Here is a 24,163-nt window from a genome sequence, read left to right as displayed (position 1 = left end):
GAAATATCTAAAGAACAAGGTTCGCCACTGTAAACAGAACGAATCCGAGCCTCTAATTTAAGAGCTGCTGAAACATGAGAAAAGCGAGATGCGTCATATAACAATCTGCGAGTTTAAGACTTCACTTTAAGAATTGCCGAAACGTCTCAACAACATGGTGTACGAAATCGTCTACTTTCAGAGCTGCTGCAAATCTCGAAGAGCAAGACACATAATGTGGTGAAGCTGAATGCTCACGACAGGTTCGATTAATATTGGGAATAGCCCCCTTGGCCTTCAATTACAATGAACTTTCAGTAAGAAAAGCCAGGTATGCGTTAATCAACTAGTAAGGTCGTTTGGCCAACACTGACTGAACTGCCAGAGCCACTTTTAACTGATATTGCTGAAATTACTCAAGAATCCAAACACTTTTTACAGTATATTCGGATATAAAATGCATACTTTCAAAAGGTATCATGAGATTGGATCACCTCTTACAGTATCTGAAGAAGAAACGCAGTTTTTATAAATATACACAGGCAGGGTAAGGTCTGCCGAGTTCAGCTAGTAATGCATGTAATAAGTATAACACAAATATGGAAGAGGGAAGGGGAAGGAATGTAGTTTAGGATGAGGCCGTGACAGACACCTTTCTAGGAATTCCACTGCGTATCTGGTAGCGTTGGAGAAAGTCTGATTGGGAGAAGCGGTTGCTGGAATAGTCCAGTTTGGCTAATAGTTTGGAATATGATATTAAAGGTTTAAAGGAAGTGATTATGATATGCATTGACTTCCGCTTCAAAGCTTTGGTTGAACTTTGAGAAATTGGTTGTTTTTTCAGGAGGGATGATATTTTAGGGCAGGACATCATTTCGACTGGTAGTTTCGTCATCACGCGGAGTGGCTTTCCGGATTTCCCTGTATATACTTGGACTTAGTTCTATATTGGACATGTGGTTGTGGAGATGGACCTTTCAAACTTTGCCTTGAGGAACGGATGTCGCTCCAGCTCATTTTTGCAGAAAACGCCACTCTCCTTTTGTTGCCTATTTTCACTTTGTGTCCTATTTGTTCTCATCTAATACACCTTTCTCCGGTTCTGATATTCACCCATCATCTAAACACCTTATCAAAATAATAGAGCATTACGCCAAGAAATACTGTAGGGGGGAAGGTTTAGTTTTGATGTGACTCAAGTCCCAAAGCAATAGCCTACTCAATGAATATATTCTCAAATAACGACTGATGTGACGTCACTAAGCTAATGCACAAATTGTACCAGAATAGAACTGATAACTACGGCGTAAGTTTGGGTGCCACTGTTACAATCAGACGTCACACGCACTTGCTGTCGTTCGCTGTCAGATCGACAATCGACATAAATTAGAACTAGTTGTTTTTTACGCTCATTGGTGAGCGCTCGTATTTGGTGTAGGCCGAGAAGTCCTTCCGGGCGAAGTTCATCTAATAAAGAAATTCTTCACAGTGATTCTATTTTTGTGGTTCCTTGCTCGATAATTTTACGTTAACTCGAAGTGTTTTCAACGAAAATGGCCCTTCTAGCATCTAAATTCGCATCGCGGGTTACTGGTTTCTCTCCATTGGCCGCTCAACGTTCTAATAATTATTTTACGTATGTCAACGAAATTTCCCATCCTCTGAAGCGGGAACCAAAAATCGTGAAGTCTGCGGTTGAGGCAGTAAGTTCCATCAAATCAGGTAAGTAATAAAAGAGCCGCCAAAAATCCCCCATCCCACCCAATGTCTTTTTCTGATTCGATTCCAATTAATTGAAGCCTCTCAGCAATTGCGGCGATATCACATGTGTATTTACTCGTTTCCTATATTCTTTAGATTATTGTCGTCACAGACGGTTGTTGGTCTTGCCTACGTTTACGCATTTATCGAATATCATTATGTAATCATCAAACGCTCTGGAGAAAATGAGTCCTAATTAGGGACAATAAAAAGTAGGACTGACGGGCGGGAAGACTGAACGGAAAATTGAAAAACAAGTGAACAATCTGCTTTATCGGTCAAATGGGCTTCGGTGAACATTGCGTCGTGGCGTTATCAGCATCACAGTCCAAAAGATGGAAGCAAAGTTCAATTAGGCAGCTTTGCGCTTAGAAAAGTCCAACTGGGCCGCTCCCGCGCGTTCTTGGCAGCCTGAACTCTGATTTCATTGATATTGCAGAACGATTATGACTATGCGGTCGGGCGATTTGATTTGCATGCCCATGGTTCACGTTGAACGGTGGAATTAGATAATACTCTATCGTCCGCCACATATTGTGTTTTCAAGGAAAACTTGAAATGGTTTCGTGCGCGATTGACGAAAGTTACGTATGAGACGAGTGAGTCTTGAATGTTTCCAACTTTACTAAGTTAAGTCACTTGGAGACGACGTTCTTGTAGTTTGTAGATTCTTGATGAGCTGTCGGCCGCGCGTGGTTCCATTATTAGAAAATCTCCTGGGATATATATTTTTCTGTCCAAGTTCCTGCATACTTTTTGCTCTGACGAGATAGCGCCAAGAGTGCACATGATATAGTAAAAATTCAATCAAGGCCGTTTTATTTACATCCTATGCCTTATCATCGCCAAGTGTGCGTTCCAACAATAACATCTGGTTGTTTGTGTTTCGAAAATCGATATGCAGCCACTGTTATGTAAGAGGGGGGTAGAGGGTAGCGAGGTATACAAACCCGTTGACAATTTCTCAGTGCCCTAGGTCGCATCTCAATCGTTTCCATTTGCGTTTTTGTCAAGATCATGGTCGCTATCAATTATTTTTCTTGGAGTAAATCAGGTTTATAAATATTAGCGAATAAATGCAAATGTCCTCATTTCTTGATGCATTGCTGTTGCTTGGCATCCAAGTGTAATTCAAATCGCAGGGTTGTTTGGCAACTTTATAAATGCTGTGTGCGTGGACGTGTACATGGTTAGATATTTAAGGCAGAAATGCAGTTATAGGCGTGAGTAGCTTGGATCATTTATGTAACTTCTTATCGGAAGATTTTATATGAGAGCCACTGAAAAATTTCTTTGAAAATTATTTCGTGATTTATTGAAGAAAATTCTGGAAACGAATTAATTTAACTTGGTGTCATCTGCTTGTCATTAATTCCTTCTACCAATTTAATTTTTGGGTGTACTTCCGATGGCCTTTCAGTCTTCCTCGCTAATAGCACCAGAACATCGATATTTAGCAGCACTGAATAAATTTGGAATGCGTTTTCCGTAGATCAAGTATCGTCATCTAAACTGATTCGAACTATGGGAAAACTACCACGACGACAATTTCCTCATTTCAGCAGCCGAATTGAAGCAGATAGTACACTTGCTGGTGGTTTTTATGCAACATATCCTTGGTGCTCGTGCAAACTGGATCCTTTAAAAATTTTCCCGACTAACCCTATCTTGCTTTTCTCTATAAAGATATCGAGAAGTTCGTTGATTTGATGAATGAATGAATGATAAATGATGTCCCTACTCTTGAACAAGAGGTGCCTTAAAGGAGTATTACAATGTTTGGTCGATACCTTTTCTCCTGCGTATTCACACATCTTTCGTGTTAGGTCTAATATTAATAGCATATTCTGGTGGTCTGTCATTGTTTCGTTGATGGAACATCGCCTTCTATTCCAAGGTACATTGACCCTGAAAGAGGGAGAAATCTGCATTGCATTTTGTGGTCATAAGCTTTGTTGTCGATTTCGGTTCGCTCCATATGCTTCGATTTTTTCGACCGAAGGGGCTTTTTGGTCTCAGTCGGGGTCTCAGTCGGGGTCTCAGTCGGTAATAAACGCAAATTGACAGTTTTGACCAGCTTTTCTTGCGCCCCGTGGTACTGTCTAGTAACTCCACTAGTCTTATCATCGCTTACAAGTGAACTTAAGGAATCCGAAATAGAAAGAAACATCAATAATATGATGACTAGCGATTAACATTAGCTTTACTCGTTCACTTTGCTTTGACTTAATCGGATTGGTCGATGGTCAAACGACCATCCTGAGTGGCCGAAGGCGACCAAAGAGGCAATAGCTATTTGAAAAAAAAAAGAAATTTTTGCGAAATTGGCCGTGTGAGTCCGCCTGTAAATACTGAAGCTCCATTAAAGTGTACCGTCGGAACACGTTTGAATGTCAGGTGCGGGGACCTTTGAAAACGTGGATGCATCATGTATCATTTAACAAAACTTCATGTGTCATCAACTGGTGTGTCATACGCATCGGGGCCTAAAAATCCCTACATCGGAATTCGCGCGAATCTAGAGAAAGATCAACACACGAACTACATCTGGAGCACAGGTAGATACTATACAGCTACCGCACTCCCCCTTGCCCCTTAAAAAAGGGAAATCAGTGTGAGTACACACGAATTCAAATTGTTCTGCCCTTGAGCATAAGCGAGATATAACGAAAATCGGATCAGCTGTGTTTGAAATGCCGCCGGGTCTTGCCAATGGATTGGTGAGATTGGCACGTCTTTGGCTATGTATAAATGAATACGTGAAATTACTTTTGGCCATTGGGTGAGCACGGCATTAGTGCCAGAATAGCAAAAGCTCATCGAATGAATTATATGATATTACCAGATGGGTAGGTATCGTCAAAATGTTTGTCGGCAATCCGGTCAAATTGGAAGTAATTTGGTGCATCTGGCATTTTGAACGAAGTGAAATGCATAGTAAATTAATTAAATAGTGAATAGTGTAATAATACTATAAACTGCAAACTATCTATCTTAAATTGTTATCAATTTATATCTGCATATTGGTTATAAATCTAGTAAAAGCATAACTGACCTTCATTCAGTTTTCGATTGGCTTTATACCTCATTTGCGGCAATGAATTGTTTTTTTTTTATTTTACTGACTATTTCTTTTTTATTTAACTGACCTTTATTTTTATTGTACTGACCTTTTTTTTATTTTATTGACCATGATTATTGATATTAGCAGAATAGATTAACAATTACAGATTTTCAACTTGGTACTTATTTCTTGTTTTAATTTAATTAATTGTACTCTCGCTGTTATTCTTCTTACGAAAAGTTTTTTTTCTCACTGCATCGTTTGATTCTTTTTCCTACTATCGCTATCACTTTCAAATAAAGAGGAAACTTTGAATGGCGAACACATATAAATGATGCATATCTGCTACAATTTCGGCCATTCCATTTAAACTTCCCGCTTCCATTGCCTCTCAAAACCTGCCTCTCGTTGTATTACCTTTGTTTATTTCTTATTTGCAATGTAGTAAACAATGAAACTTATCAAAAATGTCAAGCGACGACGGCTTTATGGTTTCTTACCAGGGCAGAGGCAAATCGTCAGACGCTGCCTCACCTCTGCCCTTTGAGCAGCGTGACCGTAGCGGCTCGCAGATGTTGAATGCTCCTTTATATAATTCGTAGAACACGACATGACTACGAATTATATTGAGCGCAAATCCGCTTTATTGACCAGAGCTTGGCCAGAGCTGAAAATATATTTTTTTCTTTTGCGAATGATGGGGTCCTAAGTCCGCATTAACTTAATGCTGCGAAAACTTGCTAGTACTAATGAAGGGAACAAGTGGTTCCCGAAATATCGGAATTTGCAAGAATAAATATTCACACCAACGAAAAAGAAACAACAAGTTTTTATTATTTCAAATAATTATTCGTTGGAAACACCGCATAATTTCACTCAGATATCATTGTAGTCAAAATTGTAGTCAATGTCATTCATTTGCTAAACATTTCACTTTTTCGACTTTATGATGACCTTTAGACTTTTTACTGCAACAACGACTAGATCCTCATCCTTTTCCATCCATCGCGGCTAACAAAAAATGAACTACATTCAAGTAGTTGAAGTAATAAAGAAGGCAATAAGTAGCTCCCGAAATACGTATCTTGATGCCTTTATTATTGGAGACGACTACAGTCATCACGCTCCTGTCTTAGCTGGGCTGGGCTTATCTGAATTAATTTTTTGTGAAGAGTAAGAAATCACAAGGTACCGGATTATATATGGCTGCCATAAACCTTAATAATCCAAATGGGAGTCTTATTTTTTTGGTCCCGTTTGCGTTCTTTTCCAAATCCACACGATCTAGCCAAAGCCCGATACTTAATAAGAGAGCAAGAAAAGTTTTGTTTTACACAAAACACAGTTTTAAATTAATGTTGAAATAACTGCATTTTCGATGTGTCAAGTGACATTGAACTCGGCGTCATCTTTAGTAAAAATCTTAACGCATGTTATAAATTATATCAATTAGTTTCTGAGTATGAAGGCCACTCAATTAATTACATTTCTATACATTTGCTAATAATTGAGTCCCCTCATTGTTTTCTCTGCTTCCCGAGCATGGGAGTCAGACGCCATAAACTTTCGCCTTGACTATTATTTCGGGTATCCGCAAATTGTCAATTCTTGCATAGCTGCATAGCTTGCTAAAGTTTTCAAGATAGTTTTTCTGTACTGACTTTTCATGTTAGACATCGAACGCCAGCCTGGAAGATATGGAGATGGGAAAATCTAATTAAACAAAATTTTTGCCGACTCTAAATGTGGTCATTATTTCTTGTTTAATTCGTCCAACATGTCCAATGAAGAAACATCATTTTCATTAATTGCTGTTCTTCTTGATATTTTCCTTCCGATTTCTAGCCCACTTTCACTTCGCTATGTAGGGATTCGTTCATTTTCTCCATTACTACTTTATCACTGCTAAACCTGATGGAGAAGAAACCCTATGCAGTGAAACTTGTCTAGTATTTTTTTTATGAAAAAGCAAAATCATAGGAATTGATTGAAGTCTAATTGACATGAGGGGGAAGGTGCATGTAATAATTGCCTATAAAAACACGATACATCCCCACGGAAAGTTTGCTGCTTGATTGAGGCATTTATGGAACATAATTCCACTGCCTATGATTACTGCATAGAAGGAGACAATTCCTAATGATGTAACTATTTTTGGAGATGAATATCAAGTTTAGCTCCAAAGGAAACTGAACCACTTCTTTAGTATATCAAACAAGTAATTAGATCATAGCAAGCAAAACAGGTCAGTTGGCTCGTAATGGGGTAAATATGTGCTCAATTCAAATTGTTTGATTTTGTTCCTCAATCCGGCCTTGGTCTTCCTCATTGTGATAAGTCAAACTATTGCACTCGGGGGAAAAAACGCGCAACAGATCTTCTTGACATTGTTTATTCTCAAATGTCTAGGAAGATTGATAGAATGGTGTATATATCTGCTATAAGGTTCTGGAATTGCGCCCATTGATAGTAGAATAATGTGAATAGAGTGATATAAAGAAAGAACTTGTGGCGCGGCAAGATTCGCAGCATTCGAAATTTATTTCGAATGTTGCGAATGCGAACAAATAGATGGCGCGGAACTATCCACTTTGTAGAGCTCGCCACGGGTGTGGAAGACTAGCGAGAAAAGTGTGCCATGAGTTAGGGGCAGAAGCACATGAAGCGAGATAATTCTCTTCTGCCTCTAACGAGTAAATAGTCACTTCACTCTTTCTTCATTCTTTAAATAAATTAATTAATAAAGTCTAATTGTTAAATCTATCGAGTATTGATTGTAAAAACCTAGTCTATGTTCCGGTGTACCTAAAAATTGTGGTTTGCAAAGAATTGGACTATTAAAGTTAAAAACTAGTGTAAAGATAGGGAAACAAGGATAGAATAGAGATACCCTCTAGGAGATGAAAATTTTTTGCGATAGGTGTCTCTAGGAAATCCGGATAATTAAATCTGCAGATATCGCTATGTGAAATAGCTCTTATGATTACCAGAATGTATTCATTTTTTATCGTCAGTAACTACACCATTCAATAAATAGCTTCTTTTCTGTCGTTGAAGCAGCCATTCACACTGAAAAATGCAATTCCGAAGCAGCTTCAGCTGGAATGGCACCCAATACTACTCTTCCTTTTGGAACACATGGCGCCAGATGACTAATCGTTTCTAGCAGGACAATTTTTCAAAAATCCGGAGGATTATTAGTATTATCAGTGAGATGTCCTTATGAAAAGAACTTAACACAAAAAAGAACAAACAGTATCGCAATCTAGTACTCGGAATTCTCAAGAAGTTAGTTTTACATTTTGGAAACCAAGTATTGTGGTTTAAAATAAAGTGGAATATGATACCCATTTCTTCTTCCATATCATCACTTCTTCTTGAAGTTACTTTACAATTAGAATCATACGAATTGCGCCTATTTTAAGCAGATGCGATAGCCCCATAAATTCGAAAAGATCGTTTCGGTATACTATTAATCAACATCGGTAGGTCCAAGGCATCTGTTCCTCTAGGCAGGAATGATGTCTTCTGGGACCGCAGAGCTAAACGCAAATTTTACTCACTTAAGTAACATATTTTTTAGGTCAAAGTTAAGGGGTGGGGTGTGGTTGTCAGCCCTGAACTGCCGATTTAGATGCTGCTTGGGAAGTGTACTTCAGGCAGATGATTTGCCGTTTCTTCATAATTTTCTGTGCATCTGCTGTTCTCTAGACGTAGATCACTTAGCTATTGGCTACATTCTTTGATCAAGATCCGTTTTAAAATGCTGTTACATGATTGGCTATCACAGTCTTGCTTTACTGAGGAAATAAAGGAGGTTTCGGCATTGGGGAGTCGCAGAGTACATAGAGTTCACCGTTTCAATCATAACCAGACAAGACTCAATTCTCATCGTAGTTCATGTAGCTAATGCTCTTATTTTCACTGTCATTGAATCAAAGTCCGCCAACAATATTTCAAGGTATTTTTTTGAGTATTAACATATGCATTGTTTCAAAGTTACTATCAGATTCATTTTTAGTTGTTTTATCCTATTTTTCAGTAGGAACGAGTGCTTTGCTAGTCGGTACGAATTCATGAGAACTTAGTGCGTAATTTCGTTTCCTAGTAATTTAGTTTCTCCGTCTGCTACCAAGGCTCTAAGTTGGAAATTGCATAATTTCTAATTTTAAATTTTCTTTCGAAAGCACACACATGATACCATCTTTCCAAAATTTCTTGAATTTCCGATAATTGTAATTTAATCTATACTTGAAGTTCCCAATTTAATCCAAACTTCAAGTTCCCAATTACACAAAAATGTTTCTTGTTTAGGACTACAGCTAGCGTTTTCGATTCATGTTGTTTGATTCCATTTGTTGGCTAGATAGGGTGGGACTAAGGGGAGAGCTATTTTTTACACGAATTCATAGAATTTATTATTTGTTATCTTGTTGAATTCGTCGTTATAATGGAAATGCCACATTTAGCGCGCCTGACTATTCGGTGTATGAACAACCATTACAAAGCTTGGGTGCAAATTGCATTGCATTCAATTAAAAACGTTATGTCGATTTGAGCAGACTGTTTTGGGTATACTCTACGCAAAAAGTTATTATAGCTATCAGAGCAGAGTCGCAGATTCATTTACGGATTACATCACCGATGCAGATTGTTATAATATAACCAGCTTTTGTTTACGGCCATGTCTGAGCAATAAATTAGCCGACTTTTCGCCAGTAGAGCAAGGGAAGGAATATGTATTTATCACGTTTTTTATATTATCATTTTAAACTGGAAAAAACTTGTTATCGAATGATAAAGAATATATGCGAATGCAGATATAGAACAAAACAATCGTTGAGCGATGTGTGAAAATGTGATTACAATGAAAAGCATTCACTTTTATTTTCGTTAGTGTGAATTTTCATTCCGCTTGAATATTTGCCAAATTGCATCAATTACTCCTATTGAGAGAATCAATGCAGAAATAGTTCGGTTGTAGGTGGCACTGCGTCATAAAAGTTTATTTATAGAAAATCTAATTTGAATCCCTACGCTAATCTCTATCACTATCAGTTCAATAAACTGATGAAAAGGCTTTGATTACACCATAATTTACACGAAAATAATTAGCTAAACTTGTCGTAAATAGATAATTCCATATGCTGTATTGTATAACCAATCGGTACTTTCATATTATGGCGTCCATTAGAAATATAAGCATTGAAATAGAATATGAAGTTCACTGGCTTATAAATATATTAGGCACTTGAACCGTTTTTTCTGTGTAAGGTCACGTTTATGATAATGACAAAGTTTATGTTTTGATAACCCATGATTTTGATGGGGAAAGAAATCGATGTTCTTAATCGTATGATTTTTTCTTGGTATTTTTAAATGGTCTTCATAATGGAAAATTTGAAAAATATTCACTTAATTTGCGAAGGCGTATTAGCGGTTTAAAAAGTAGAACTGGATATTGATCAACACTTTTGATTTGGAATTTTTTTCTAAAATTATTATAAAGAAATTTTTGACTAGAAAATGCAAATTGTTCCATACGTCGTGGAAATGCTGGTTATGTAAATTCACGTGAGCGGTGTTGCATATTGAAAACATAAAAGTAAATATACGAATTAGAATCATTAGGAATACTTGGGAAATTTAATAAATGATCGCAAAGCAAACTTTTGTGAAAAACGATGTTAACAATTGTGCAAATTTGTGGACTGTGCAACACAATAATTATTACTATATATGTAAGTCCTGTTGTCTTATTTACTTGACTTTTCTGCTGTTAGTGCCATTAGTGGCAGTAATAAGGCTCTTTTAACTTACTTCCCACAGAGCTCGTCTTCGTTTATAAGTAGCTCGATGTCGGACATGAGTTGATGAGAGTTTGGGATTTTCGAGTAACATTGGCGGCCACTTTCTATGACCCATTCTCATTTGGCATTACCGAGAAAACATTGGCGTGGAACATGATCAACTTGATGTTGGCGTTAAGATAGCAACATTTCCAGATTTTGGAAAAAACAGAGAAGGCGGATTTAGAGTTGTTAATACGTCGAACCGGGATCAAATTCGGTACCACTGTTGGCAGAAACAACTTTTTTTAGATATACATATGGCAATAGGAAGAGTTGTTGGTAGCCAAGAGAGCCTATTTCAGCTTACAAAAACTGTTCCGCTCGAAACGTCTCACCAAGACGAATTCTCCCAAGAATGTTTGGCCTCCTACATGAAGGTGGACGGTTTTGTATCCTACATAAGAACGAAATCTATGAGCGATACCATGACTGTGATTGTGGATAAAATCTGACTCAATAGGTTGCGGAGAGTCTATAAGGACAATATCTATGGTAGAAAGAGAGGATGATGCAGACCCAGATGGAGTAATGGTGTTGGTCAGAACGCCAGATATTGAATTGGTGGACTTCGGCGCAAAACCCGGGTGTCTGGAATGTTTTATTAAGGCAGGCCTAGACCGGATGCGGGTTGTTGCGCCGTTGATGTTGATGAATAGAAAGAGTGCAATGACCAGTTTTATTGTTATTTATCTTCAGTCACACTCTATTTACTTCCTTTTCTAAATCCAGAACAATTTGGTCAAGGTCTATGCTCCACTTTGAATTTCAAATTGGTTGTAGATTTCATATCGATGCAGCTCGTAAAGTTTGGTTGGTGCCATTATATGTCGGCCTGATAATATCTAGTAGTTTTTCTTGTTGAAAGTTTTCGCATATACAATTGAGAACCGTGGTTTAGTATGGAACGGGATTACTTTGAATTTGCGGTAACTTCTGCTTCCTTGCACAATGGAGAAACTCCTTTTGTCATGGCGTACGCTACCTTTGTTTTTTCCATGACAACGGAACTTTAGAGCGTCGCGCTCCTTACCACTTGCAATGATCAATAAAGTTCTTAGCTTTTTATAATCGCTGATCCGTCTCCAGGTTTTCGTAGTCAACTATTGGTGACATTCGTTTGAGGGGTGCACACACGAGAGGTAGCGGTACTTTTAATGTCTGCCCAGTGCTCATCAAAATCCCAGATGGGTTGAACAATGCTGCCGTCATCTACGCACCTTACTGGATTACGTACGCAAAGACAGCATTAAACCACCGTTAGTGATGTTCTTTACCTTGGATCGGAATCGCGCAGTTAAAATCTCGTCAGAGACGGGCCAACATCAGCCTGATATGGGATTCGGGCTTATTATGATTAGGTTTACCAGAATACGAAAGCACAATATCGCAAGGGTAAGAAGCGTGCCCTGCAGAATCATCAAGAATGTTCGCCCGATATCGTTGAAATTTTCGAATTCAGATTTCAAAAACCAAGCGTGATCCGTATTCTATAGCCAAAGATAGGGAGATAGTTACAAAATCCGCAAGTTATATTTCTATTTCATTAAGTCGCCTAGAAGGCTATGAAAGAATTCTTAAACTGAAGCTCCAATGGACCTAGATCGCTATAGTTCTCCAGTTTATGTAATTTCACACTGCTTCTAATCCTTTAGTCCTTGATTTCCCTGACAAACTGGTTAAAATGGGTATTTTTTCGTCGTGTTATTTAAATATCGATTGATCAATATGGATTTGAATGGAATGGACTTGCTAAAAAAAGTTGAAAAAATTACGTTTTTCCCGTGCCATTTTGTTTCCTTTCATCCTTTCCGGAATGTTATGGTCGATTATAGTAAAAAACGTAAACAAAACGCTTCAAGAATTAGAAAGAGCTATCGAGTGGTTGCGGAGATTAACTCAGCGCCGTTTTAAAAAGTGCAATTTTGAGAAAACCGCATTTAAAGTTTTGTTTGCATTTACTTTTGATATATTAAAAAGAAAAAAAAAGTTTTAGCACTTCCAATTGATTAATTCGCAATCCCTGGACCATATAAACGCGCTCCTTAGCTTAGATATTGCTCTTCTTCTTTTGCTGTTGCGATTTTTTGGTCAAACGAACTTCCTTCGACACCGCTATAGACACTTTTTCAGCCATCACAATTCGTTCATCGTCTTGTGATTGTGCATAATGCTATGCACTTCACCAAATTATGCAGCTCATTTTCTCGAATATCTCTAGGAGAGTTGTTCGTCCTTCGTTGAAAATGGCCAATTTCGTAACATCCCCTACTAACGTATGTTTGGGAATTATCGCCCCAAGTGTTTTATTATAACACTCGTTATTATATTGAGTGTTTTTTCCCAAATATCGTTTGAGGAGTTAATCATTTGTCAATTTTTCGAAAACTGGTTTTATACATATTTTTGCACCTCTGCAGTTAGGGCTTATGTTTGTACAAAATGTCATCTTTAGCGCACGTCTTACACTGTAACATGCTTGTCAACGCCGAAATAAAGGGAAAACCAGATTATACTATAACTGTGTCTTTCATCGAGTTTAATATCAAATTACTTGATAATAATTTTCTTGCCGAGGCACCAGGAAGTTATGTAAAGTAAAGTATGCTGAATTCTATTAAATCCATTAGATTTAATCAAATACTTTTTTTGATTTTGAATGCAGTTTTTTAGTACCTTTTTGATACAGATTTTTACCCATTTCAAATATATATAAATGCTTATATATACATCCAAATGCAAACTAAACACGTGAGAGAATGCCAACGTTTTGGTGTGTAGTGTATATAGTGTATAAATATAGAATAACGGTATTTCGAACAGGGGATATGAGCAGAAGTTGAAATTGGCCAAACTGCCTCTCCATCGTCGAAAACGTGCACGAGCTTAAACTGCTGTTAATTTCTTAATTTTTCGAATTTCTCTATAAAAATTTAAGAGGTGATTTCTGAAAGTATAAAAAATAAAAATATAATATAATTTTTTCTGAAAATTATGACTGGTCCCTTAAACATATTTTTAGGAAATGAGGGCAAGAAGAGGTTATCACTCTCAATCAAATGGACACGTCAGTAGGTAAAATTGAAAATACTGAGTGAGATCAATCCCGAAAGTACCAGAAACCGTCACCATATACAATGATCCAAGGTGACTGTATATGACAGTTATGAAAATCAAAAGGGTCGTTCGTCCCGTTACTATGAAAACAGGTCGATGCACCGAGGTGCAAGAGGGTCCTTCTATTCATATTTATCAAGCAATTTTTTCTTTTATTATTTTCGCGGGGAAAATCAATCTATTGAGAGGAAAAACTCAGAGATCTTGCCAAAAATAAATGCTGAAATTCGAACACAGAGCACAAGTGAAGTTGTTTAGCTAAGAAAATATCTACTACTCCCCAACACTAATTAGCTTATATTTGAAAGACGGGATGTAGTGTCTTACAAATTAATAATTAACTTTTATAATCAATAGAAATCATTGATGAGTAGATGTCCGAACTAATGCATATAGACTGACCTTGAAAGCCATCCGTTGATCATATATTGGTATGAAGACCTCTTATTAAAATGGAGGATGCTATGTGCGTCATCTAGGACGACCGTGCTTACTGGGAATTTATTCTACCATGACGGAAGGAGAATGAGTAGGGCAGAATATGTAGTCCTATTTGACCTTGAGTCAGACATAAATCAGCAATTCAGGCAGAAAATGGCAAAGGATCACGCTATTGTCGCACCTAATAAATGGCATACATCATGATTGAGCGGGTGGAGTCGTCATGCCATTACATGATCTCATTCGAATGGATAGTGTTTGAAATCATTAGAAATAAAATCATCTTTCGGTGCTTTTAGTCCATATCTTATCTAACGAAAGATTCAATAGTTTTCAATAAAAATACTTTGTTCACGTGTTCTAATAAATTTAAAAAGTAAGAGTTGGCTGCTTTGTACTGGAAAAAATATCAGCAAGACTGAAGGTCGCATAGATAGCACTAGAATAGAAAGTCTAATGATAAGACTTAGTAGATTTCATTTTCATTGCTAATCAAATATGACTTATACTTATTCTGTAACCTTTGGATTTTAATGGTATTCTTATGTAAAATATATGTTACAGAAAATAAATAGGTTTGCAATCTGTGACACATTTTCCAGTTGTAAACAGAAAACCAACCATTTGGAAATATCATACACAATGTTTGACAAATAGTATGTACCATTTTCAATTAAAGGCCGTGGAAGAGAATTCATAAAATGACCACTAACATTCACTGAGGGCATTTAACGGAAAGTTGCTGTAACATTGCTAATATATTGCCTGTGCAAATTATTTATTTTAAAGCATTTATAGCTTCATTAACTTTAATAGCATCGTAAAAAATTACTCTGGGTTCGTATCTTTTCCTTTACCTGTGAACACCATAATAACACCTCAATATCCAATTAGTTCCATTACTATAATACTTTCTGAATGAATGCAAACCACCCCAAACCTCTCAGCCGAATAATTGGAATTAGAATTTAGCCCCTGAAGTTAAAACATATAGAAAAGACTTTATATATATGGATGACAAGCCCCTAACATGTATACGGTAACGATTAAATTTAATTATCTAATCATAATGGATCGAGGAGTTCTTATTTTTTGTATTCATTACTACACTTTACGCGACAACGTTAAATATTTAGTTTAGCCGTTACGTTCGGCTAAATCACGTGGGTGAAATGTAGACTGATAAGTTTAGTCTGCTTATATAGTTGTTGCGATAAGAATGAAGCGATGAAAAGGTATGTGCAGTGAAATTGTTTGCATCCAGGTCAGCAGTTGAATTTAAACAGATGATTGGGGGTGAAATTGTCCTTTACTCTTAACATTGTAGCAATTGTTGTACTTGTAGCATATGCTTTGAAAAGATTGAATTTTGATGATATGCTGAACTGACGTTATTACGGAGCGTCGACCGTTATTTCTGTTCTTTCAAATCTTGATGTATAAGACGACAATTTATTGTTAGTAACTGAAGGAAGCAACAAAAGCCATCATTGTGAAATTGTCGGATAGTTTCAAACCCATAGAATGACAAGAAGAAAACATTCCTGTCATAAATTTGTTGATTAAGCTAAATGCTTCAATATTTCATGTGTTCCTTTAGAGAAACAGTAAAGAATCCGTTAAGGATTGTGGGGAGCTAATTAGAGAGGAATCTCTTCCCATACAAAGTATGACTGATGTTTTTTGCTTAGGTTAGAGGCAACTTTGTCTCCCATTTATTAGACACTGCCCCGCCTCGACTCTGAATGACTGACAGCAATTAGTCTTACTTATGAATGCATATAAGGAATCACAGCTTGTAACCGATGCCTGCACTCTTCGAAAGAGTTTTGTAGTCATCTTTAGAAATGGCTGACAGCTCCTTTTAAGGTTTTGTGTGCACACAAAACCTTATTAAAATGGATTGAATATGTGTCTGTCTGTCTATCAGTTTGTCACACCCGACTTAGTCGGAAACAGCTAACCCGATTGTCACGAAATTTGGTGAGAAGTTTGATCCCCCCCCCAAACATGCGAAAGGAATGTGTAATTTTTTTTCCTCAGGATATGGTCATGATGGGTATCAAATGAAAGCTCTCGATTGGTACTTTCCGAAACTGATCTGATTTCTGATATTAGGTGAAACATAGGGGAGATAGGGCCCAAAATGTCTGCCTCAAAAAATGAAATGTTCTCAGAACCTATCCAACCGAAAAATCTGGAAAAATAATCACAGTGATGCATCTATATGAAATCTAGACCTCAAAATACATCCCATTCCGATATCTGCACAAATAAAATTAATAATAGTATACAACCATGTATTGGAAATTAACAGGAAAACCCTTAAGTTCATCGCAAAAGTATAAACTATTATCAACAAAATTATAGAAGATCAAAGTTTCGGATTTCAGATGAATTTATAGCACCCTAAGACGTGTATGACGTCATCATCATATAAAGTGAACTTATATGAACGGCGGGGTCCATGGGGATTTTCTAGTTTTCCTTTTTGTTATTTGCATTACAGTGTCAACTACTCGAGGGAGGCATGTGCGGATAATAACCAACATAATGCTGACTACATTACCTTTTACGGGGTACTGTAATTCGATAGTGTACCGTTACTGTCTTAAATGGAGTGCTCTAAGAAACTTCAAGACCCTGATTAAATTGGATTCCCGCACTAACGATTGTCATTATAAACTAAATTTTGACCAAGTGTTCGGGCAACGATGTGCTTTCTGCCGCAGGTTTACTACATTTTGGTTCCACCAGGAACACTTCGTGTGCTGACGTTTCTTTATCCGCACACAGCTATTCTCAGGCGAGGTTCTGATTGCCTTGCTTAACTCAATTGATAGGTCTTGCTTGTAACACTCTTAGTTTGTGTTACGTGTTTTCGATTTTACTGATTTCCATGTGTATCTGCGGGCTGAGCTGAGGGCTCATTAGATATGTCCCATAGTAGGATACTGGAAGAGATTCAACTAACTCTTTGTGTTGCCTTCTTTTAAAGGTCGATCCAGCCTTGCAATCGTGCTTAATAATATAAGGGGACTATCCTCTCCTGTTGTTCTGTTGCTGCCGTAAGTTCCATGATGTGGGTTTATGTTGTCACTGACCGTTGCCATCGGGTTACTTGGGAAATATGCGATTGCTTCAAAGTAATCCCATGCATTCTCATTTGCATCCGTTATCCTAATCTGGGTCGCCCTTATGTCACTCTCCGGTTCACTGAGCAATGTTCTTGTATAAGTACTATGTCCAGACCCTTAACTTAGATAGCTGATCGTCGCCGTTCCAAATTTACTATGTTGAAGGTTTATACGGATTATTTTCAGCATTTGTTGGTTGGTTACTTATTTATTGGAGGTTAGCTGGAAGAGGCTATTCCAGTTCTTTTCTTCCAGTTCCTTTAAGTTTAGCTACTCGATTCGTGGTAATAATACTATCCCCATTGCTCTTGGAATCGATCACGACCCATTTTTAGCTTTTGAGACCCGCTTTCTGAATCTTCAGCTTATCAAACAGTTTCTCTGGATGGTCGGCATTTAAGATGTGTCTGTATTCAGTATCCATATCATCAGCTTGTGGATTTTGACAACTGATTTGCGCAGGATGTAAACAAGACTCATCTATCCAAATAACTACTCACACAGACAGAATCCCTTTTTAGCATCGTGTTGCGCTGTTTGGCGGCTAGCTTTTGTCCCGGGTATATTTCTAGGACGAACACCATCTTTAGAGACCAGCGTATAAATGAAGATATCAAGGTGCTGTTGACCCACCGAGACTTACCTCCGGGAAATTTTCGTTCCTTCGCGGTTTGAAGGGAGTTTTGGAACCGTCAGCCGGCATCGTCCTAAATTCCGAGCTTTCCGTTCTCACTTGGTTTCGAGGATTATCTTCCTCGTTTCGGACGTGGTTACATCTGTGGATTTGTCTGCAGAGTTTGTGTTTCAACTGCTCTGAAATGTTTCCGGGGCTGGGGTTTTCGTCTCCCCCTAAGCTGGGCATGGATTTACAGGTGCTTCGTTCCCTCAATACTCGGAAATTGGTTCCAATCTCTTCATGTTGCTGCTTTTGGTAATTGTTTTCTGTGTTTTTTGTTTCTTGATGCTGTATGGTCCTTGTGTGCTCCTATGAGAGGGGCGGTAACTGACGGTGACCACGATAAACACACAAGGCTTGTAACTCTGGGGAGTTGCCCTGTATCTCATAAGCTCTTTTGTTATTGGTAATTTTGTTCAAGCTATGTGAGCTAACGTATCGCCTACATGCCGTTCGTTGGTAATATCTCCAAGTTTGATTTTCGAAATCATACCTCCGACTTTGCAGGCTCTGTAGGGGCATGAACTTTAATGAGGCTTATGCTTAGAAATCTGTAGTGTAGTGGTGTAGTGTATTCTCTTTCGCTTATGTTTTCAAAGACGAGCAGAAACTTTTATTTTTTGGTTGACTAATCCCTTTTCCAGTGGTTCTCCCGAAACGCAGTGACATCAGCCTTACATTGGAACATATTGTGCGATTTTTAGGCGCGAGAGACTCGCATTGACGCTTGCAGTTTGCAGTTTTTTGTTAAGAAAATTCTGAGCGATCACCATCTGAAAGTGAAGATAGAGTTTGGTAACAGAGCTACTGTTGATGGTTCACCAGGCGTTTCCCAGGTTTTGTACTCCATCGTGAGTACCAATCCCCACTTTCAGCCTGATATCTTTACTACCCTTTGATCGCGGACGACATACTAGCCCTATCTGAACACTCACCGACCCCTTGAAATGAATAGTAAAAGACAATATTGGGTATACGTCCGGGAAAGTAATGATTCGCATACGTTTTTCTATTCTGACCAAAAATTGCCAGTAAATCCAATAAATAGATGAAAATTTCCATTGAATCAAACCTGATGTACTTTATAGAAAAAGATTAATAATTTATTCGTAATTCCATCAAATTTCAGGCCAAACTGTCTTTTGTTCGGGCGCTGCAGCAACACCAATCGACCTACTCAATGGCATGGTTGAACATGGCGTTGCTAATAAACTGCAAAATATTACGGTCTGCCATATGCACACGGAAGGTCCTGCTAAATATTGTGACCCAGAATATAAAGACATCTTCCGTTCATGCTCATTCTTCATGGGAGCAAATGTACGGAAAGCGGTTGCGGACGGTCGGGGCGATAATGTCTCAATATTCTTACATGAAATTCCCAAACTATTCCATCAAAGAATCGTCAAGCCTGACGTAGCCTTAATTCACGTATCACCCCCGGATAACCATGGATATTGTTCGCTAGGCACAAGTGTGGACTGTGTTCGAGCTGGCCTTCAATACTCAAAAACGATTGTCGGTTGGTATCAAACTCAATATTAAACGAGAATGCAACTTTCTAACGAAGCATAATCTTTTCAGCACAAATCAACAAAAAAATGCCACGAACCTTCGGTGATGCAATCATTCATCAATCGCATATTGATTATGCTATTGAAATCGACAAACCATTGCCTCAGCATGGAACAGGAGAAATAAGTGAGGCTGAAAAAAAAATCGGTTGCCTTATCGCTGAAAATCTTGTGGAAGATGGTGCTACTTTACAAATGGGTATCGGAAGTATCCCTGATGCTGTTTTGGCTGCATTGCACAATCATAAGGACTTGGGTATCCACTCTGAAATGTTTGCAAACGGCGTGGTTGATCTTGTGGAGAACGGATGCGTGACAAACAACCAAAAGAAATTCCATAAGGGCCGCATCGTTGGATCATTCTTAATCGGATCACAGAAACTATATGACTTTGTTGATAATAATCCATTTATTGGTGAGTTGCACAATGGTTCCATGAAACCGCATTATTATATATTTTACGTTTCATCCCCAGAAATGATGGAAGTCGACTATGTAAATAGCGTCCCAATTATTGCTCGCAACCCAAAAATGACTGCCATCAACTCTTGCATTGAAGTAGATCTTACCGGACAAATCTCATCAGATTCAATTGGTACAAGATTCTACTCAGGGTTCGGCGGTCAAGTCGACTTCATTCGAGGCGCTGCTGAGGGATTTGACGGCAAAGGAAAACCAATTATTGCTATGCAATCAACAAGCCCGAAGGGAGTTTCTAAAATTGTACCAGTGTTGAAAGAAGGTAAGTCATAGAATTTACATTTGTATTGTCCTTTAATTGGTTGACTCGATACAATATAAAAACCTTTTTCTTTGCCTATAGGCGCTGGTGTTGTGACGACTCGTGCTCACGTACATTACGTTGTAACTGAGTACGGTGTTGCTCCGCTATTCGGCAAAACTATGCGACAACGTGCCCATGCCCTCATCCAAATTGCACACCCCGATAGCAGGGAAGAACTAGAGAAAGCGGCATTCGCCCGTCTAAAATGCATGCCAACTCCTTAAACTACTGTAACCTAATGTTATTTTAAACTCTCTTTGCATTTCCTACACATTATGTTTTAATTGTTTTATTCGTTACCAGGGGAACCGCAAGGTTCACGAGCAAATTATTGATAATTGTTTATTGAAATTGTGATTATTTTCTTATTGCGTTCGGTTGCGAAGTAGACAATTGTAATCAAAACGAAACTATTGAAATTTTCGGCATTTAATTTATTGCCTATAGTATAATAGCAAGAAAATTCAAGATGATTGATCGAAATTTGATATAAACGGAAAAAGGAAAATAAAAAAATATTAAAATTTCATAAAAAATTAAAGTTTTCATTGAGAAGTTAGAAATTGTGACTGATTGATTACTATAAAGATTCGATTTAATTAATTTATCTGTTTATTTAATTAAAGAGGGCAATACCCAGAGTGAATCCTACGCTACGTTGAACGGATCAAGCTGTAGTGCTTTGTAATATTGACATAGCTTCGGAATCGCGTGTTGTGAGCAGCCATGCGGTAGGCCGGGGGGAGTTTTCTTTAAACTGTATCGAACTTTTTCAATTGCAAGACAACCACAGTTGCAGGGAGGAGAGCAGATCACGGAGCAACAATCGAGGAAGCTTTTAAGGAAGGGATTGAGAATATTAAGGAGGGTTGGTCGAAGCCAAAATCCGAAGAGCTACGCAATATGAAGTACCATTAGTGACATCAGAGCGGTGGCTGTCGAAATAGAGTTTATCATTGAAATTACACCCAAGTCTTGAATGGGGCTCAGATGTGACAAACGGCATCCACCGAGAGAGTATGAAAATAGAGTCGGAGAGTGTTTAAGCGAGCAACATACATTGTAGCACTTGCTGGATTTTATTACCAGCTCATCAAGAGGGCACCCGTAAATCAGTGTGTCTAAATTCGATTATGGGGATACACAGTGTATTGAAGATACAGACGTAGAGAGCTTCAGTTCATCCGCATAAAAAAAGCAATGGCAGGTGAGGAAAGAGAAAATGCAGTTGAACGAGAAAAAGAATAGTAATGGACCCAGAAGTGATCTTTGTGGAACATCAGAGAATGGTGGAAAAGAATGAGATATGCAATCATCACAAGAAAGACTCCAGAATCAGTTAGAGAAGTAAGAGGCTAGTAATATAATGAGTGAGCGGGGATTTTAAGCGTAGTAATGAAGGACATATAATTTACAGAGTCAACGGCTTTAGAGAAGTTCATGACGGGGGTTTAGACATCTGGCCACGAAGTTGTCGATGCAGAGTGAGTTGGCAGCACAGGACGGATGTTAAACTTATTTTTCTTTAGACATAAAGTAGCCAGGTTAGCAGTAACCCAATGATGCATTTGGGTAAAAAAAAGAATAAAGAGGGGTTTTCCGAAGATGATGACGAGAAAAAAAGAAGAAATATCCCCACGCGACTGTCGACCATTAAGATCCCCGAAGATATGTGGAATCAAACCAAATGGCCTACGTAACCATCGGGGTCACCAAACCTGATCCGATTCAGAGAAAGCGGTCGTTGTGCTGTGCAGCACACTACAAAGATCTTTGCGATAAACTAGACACTTGCAAAGAGAGAAATTTGTATCGACTTGTCAGAATGCAACAAGAAAAATGATATTTTCCTTATTATCGACGGGCGAGTCGCAATAGCAACAGACGAGTTTCAACAATTACTGTCGATATTTGGAACAATTCTGTTGGCCATCACTGCTCTATGCAGATCATCTTTTCCTAGCGTCTTACAAAAAAGGCTGATCTTCAGCAACTTGTCCAAAAGTCTCCGACCGAATCTGAATAAAAGTTTTTGATAACCGAAGTTGGGTAGCAGTAACCTACCCGCAACGGAGCGGTTTAAGTAATTCGGATCACGCGTCAGCGCAACTTAGAAGAAGAAGCGTTCCATAGTTGGCGTCTTTTGTGATCGACGCATTAACGAATGTCGCAAATCCAAAATCGTCCACAAAGTCATCCGCACATCGTTCTCTATGCTTTTGAGTCCGGGCCCACTATTAGTATCGTGATAATGGAAACGTAAGTCATTACGTTGAATGGGCGCCGTAAAGATCATGATCATATCCGTAATAAGCACATGCATGATCGATCACCCATCAATAGAAAAATTGCGAGGGGCACATTTTCGATAGCCATGTGATTCGCGCTGATCGAAACTCACTTGCTAAGATCGGTCTGAGCATCGACGATGATTGGAACAATCACAAAGGTAACCAAAACAACGGTGGCTTGATACACTGAATACTGGTTTGGAACGACGGCACCTAGATCAGGTCTATGACCAAGAAAAATTACGTAATTGATCAAGACGAGCCGATCCTGCTACTGATTGGGACTTAATGTGTGACCTATCCACTGCCGCTTTCCAATCACAGTGCGTACGAGTGCCAAGCTTTTGCACCGACCAAGTGCTTCTTTTGCGATAGTATCAGGCCAACGTACTCCGATGATATAACGGCGGGTGTTCACGAAATTTTCGGGCTTGTGAGTAAAAGTGGGGTTCACATTCCATGTGCTACTTCCATATAGAAATAGAGATAACTGGATTTCCAGATTTTAGACAAGGCAGCGAAAGGCAGGAAAATCCGAAGCGTAAAACAGCCTGCTCTCTGTCAATCAACCTTCCGAGATTTTCTTTAATGCGTTCCAGGATTTTTTGAGCTTTTATGCTTGCGAAAGCAGGGAGCACGAAGATGCTCCTCCAATTGTAACACTGAAAACGGGTGTCCTTCTTTCGAATCTTTACGATCATCTCCTTCTTTTCTCTAGGAAAGGTTTCGGATTCTCAAGATCCATACGAGTGGAAGTAACAAGTCTGCAGTAACTGCGAGTACAGCGATAACTTGCTGGGAGACCGTCAAGTCCATCAGTTTTACTTCATTTGAGTGCATTGATGGCTGAAATAATTTCTCTTCTGCTTGGAGGAACAGTCCGTATCTGCAATTTACGGTGACTAGCCTTTTTATCCACAGGAGCCAGAGTCTCACACGATATGCTACGGTTAAGAAGTATGGTGAAGTGTTCTTTTCACCTCTTCAGTTGCTCACCATCATGGATGAGAAATCGACCGTTAATGTCCTTCACAGGACCACCGAAAGATTTGCGATCGCATACAAGCTATTTCGTGATGCGTTATATACTTCTGAAATCATTGCGTTCTGTGTCATCTTCCGCTTTCCTGACCAATGCAATAGCAAATTCTCTCTTGTCACGGTGCACACTACGCTGAACTTCTCGGATTTTGCTCAGTATAGAAGTTCGAGCGTGTCACGCCAGATATCATTCGCAGCGGTGAGTAGAGTATTCAATCTCTTCCGTTCATCGACCCGCTTGTACGATTCCGCAGTCAGCCAGATTTTAAGAAACCCCTCCGGAACGTGGCCAACTAACCACACGTGTTCGGACACAACATGTGTCCTTCTACCGTCCGATCAGCCAGACAGTTCTCCCACTTTGAGCGGCAGCTGGATCACACAAGCGCTCGATGTTGAACATGGGGGATCGCAGCTCTTCAACTCTGCAAGAAAAGGCAGACGTTATA

At 38.6% G+C, this 24,163-nt stretch overlaps 1 protein-coding gene across 1 annotated transcript; it reads left to right on the top strand.

Moving 5' to 3' along the window:
• Nucleotides 1–1,345: 1,345 nt before the first annotated feature.
• Nucleotides 1,346–20,918, top strand: LOC119651182 (4-hydroxybutyrate coenzyme A transferase). The gene is made up of 5 exons (XM_038054612.1): nucleotides 1,346–1,701; nucleotides 19,154–19,546; nucleotides 19,609–20,013; nucleotides 20,074–20,340; nucleotides 20,422–20,918. The coding sequence occupies exons 1-5, from the start codon at nucleotides 1,533–1,535 to the stop codon at nucleotides 20,604–20,606; spliced, it is 1,419 nt and encodes a 472-aa protein (XP_037910540.1). The 5' UTR covers nucleotides 1,346–1,532; the 3' UTR covers nucleotides 20,607–20,918.
• The last annotated feature ends 3,245 nt before the right edge of the window (nucleotides 20,919–24,163 follow it).

This window comes from Hermetia illucens, chromosome 3 (genome assembly GCF_905115235.1).
Source record: "Hermetia illucens chromosome 3, iHerIll2.2.curated.20191125, whole genome shotgun sequence".
Lineage (NCBI taxonomy): Eukaryota > Metazoa > Arthropoda > Insecta > Diptera > Stratiomyidae > Hermetia > Hermetia illucens.
Note: the sequence above shows the minus strand (reverse complement) of the source record. Positions and strands in the feature narration are given on the sequence as shown.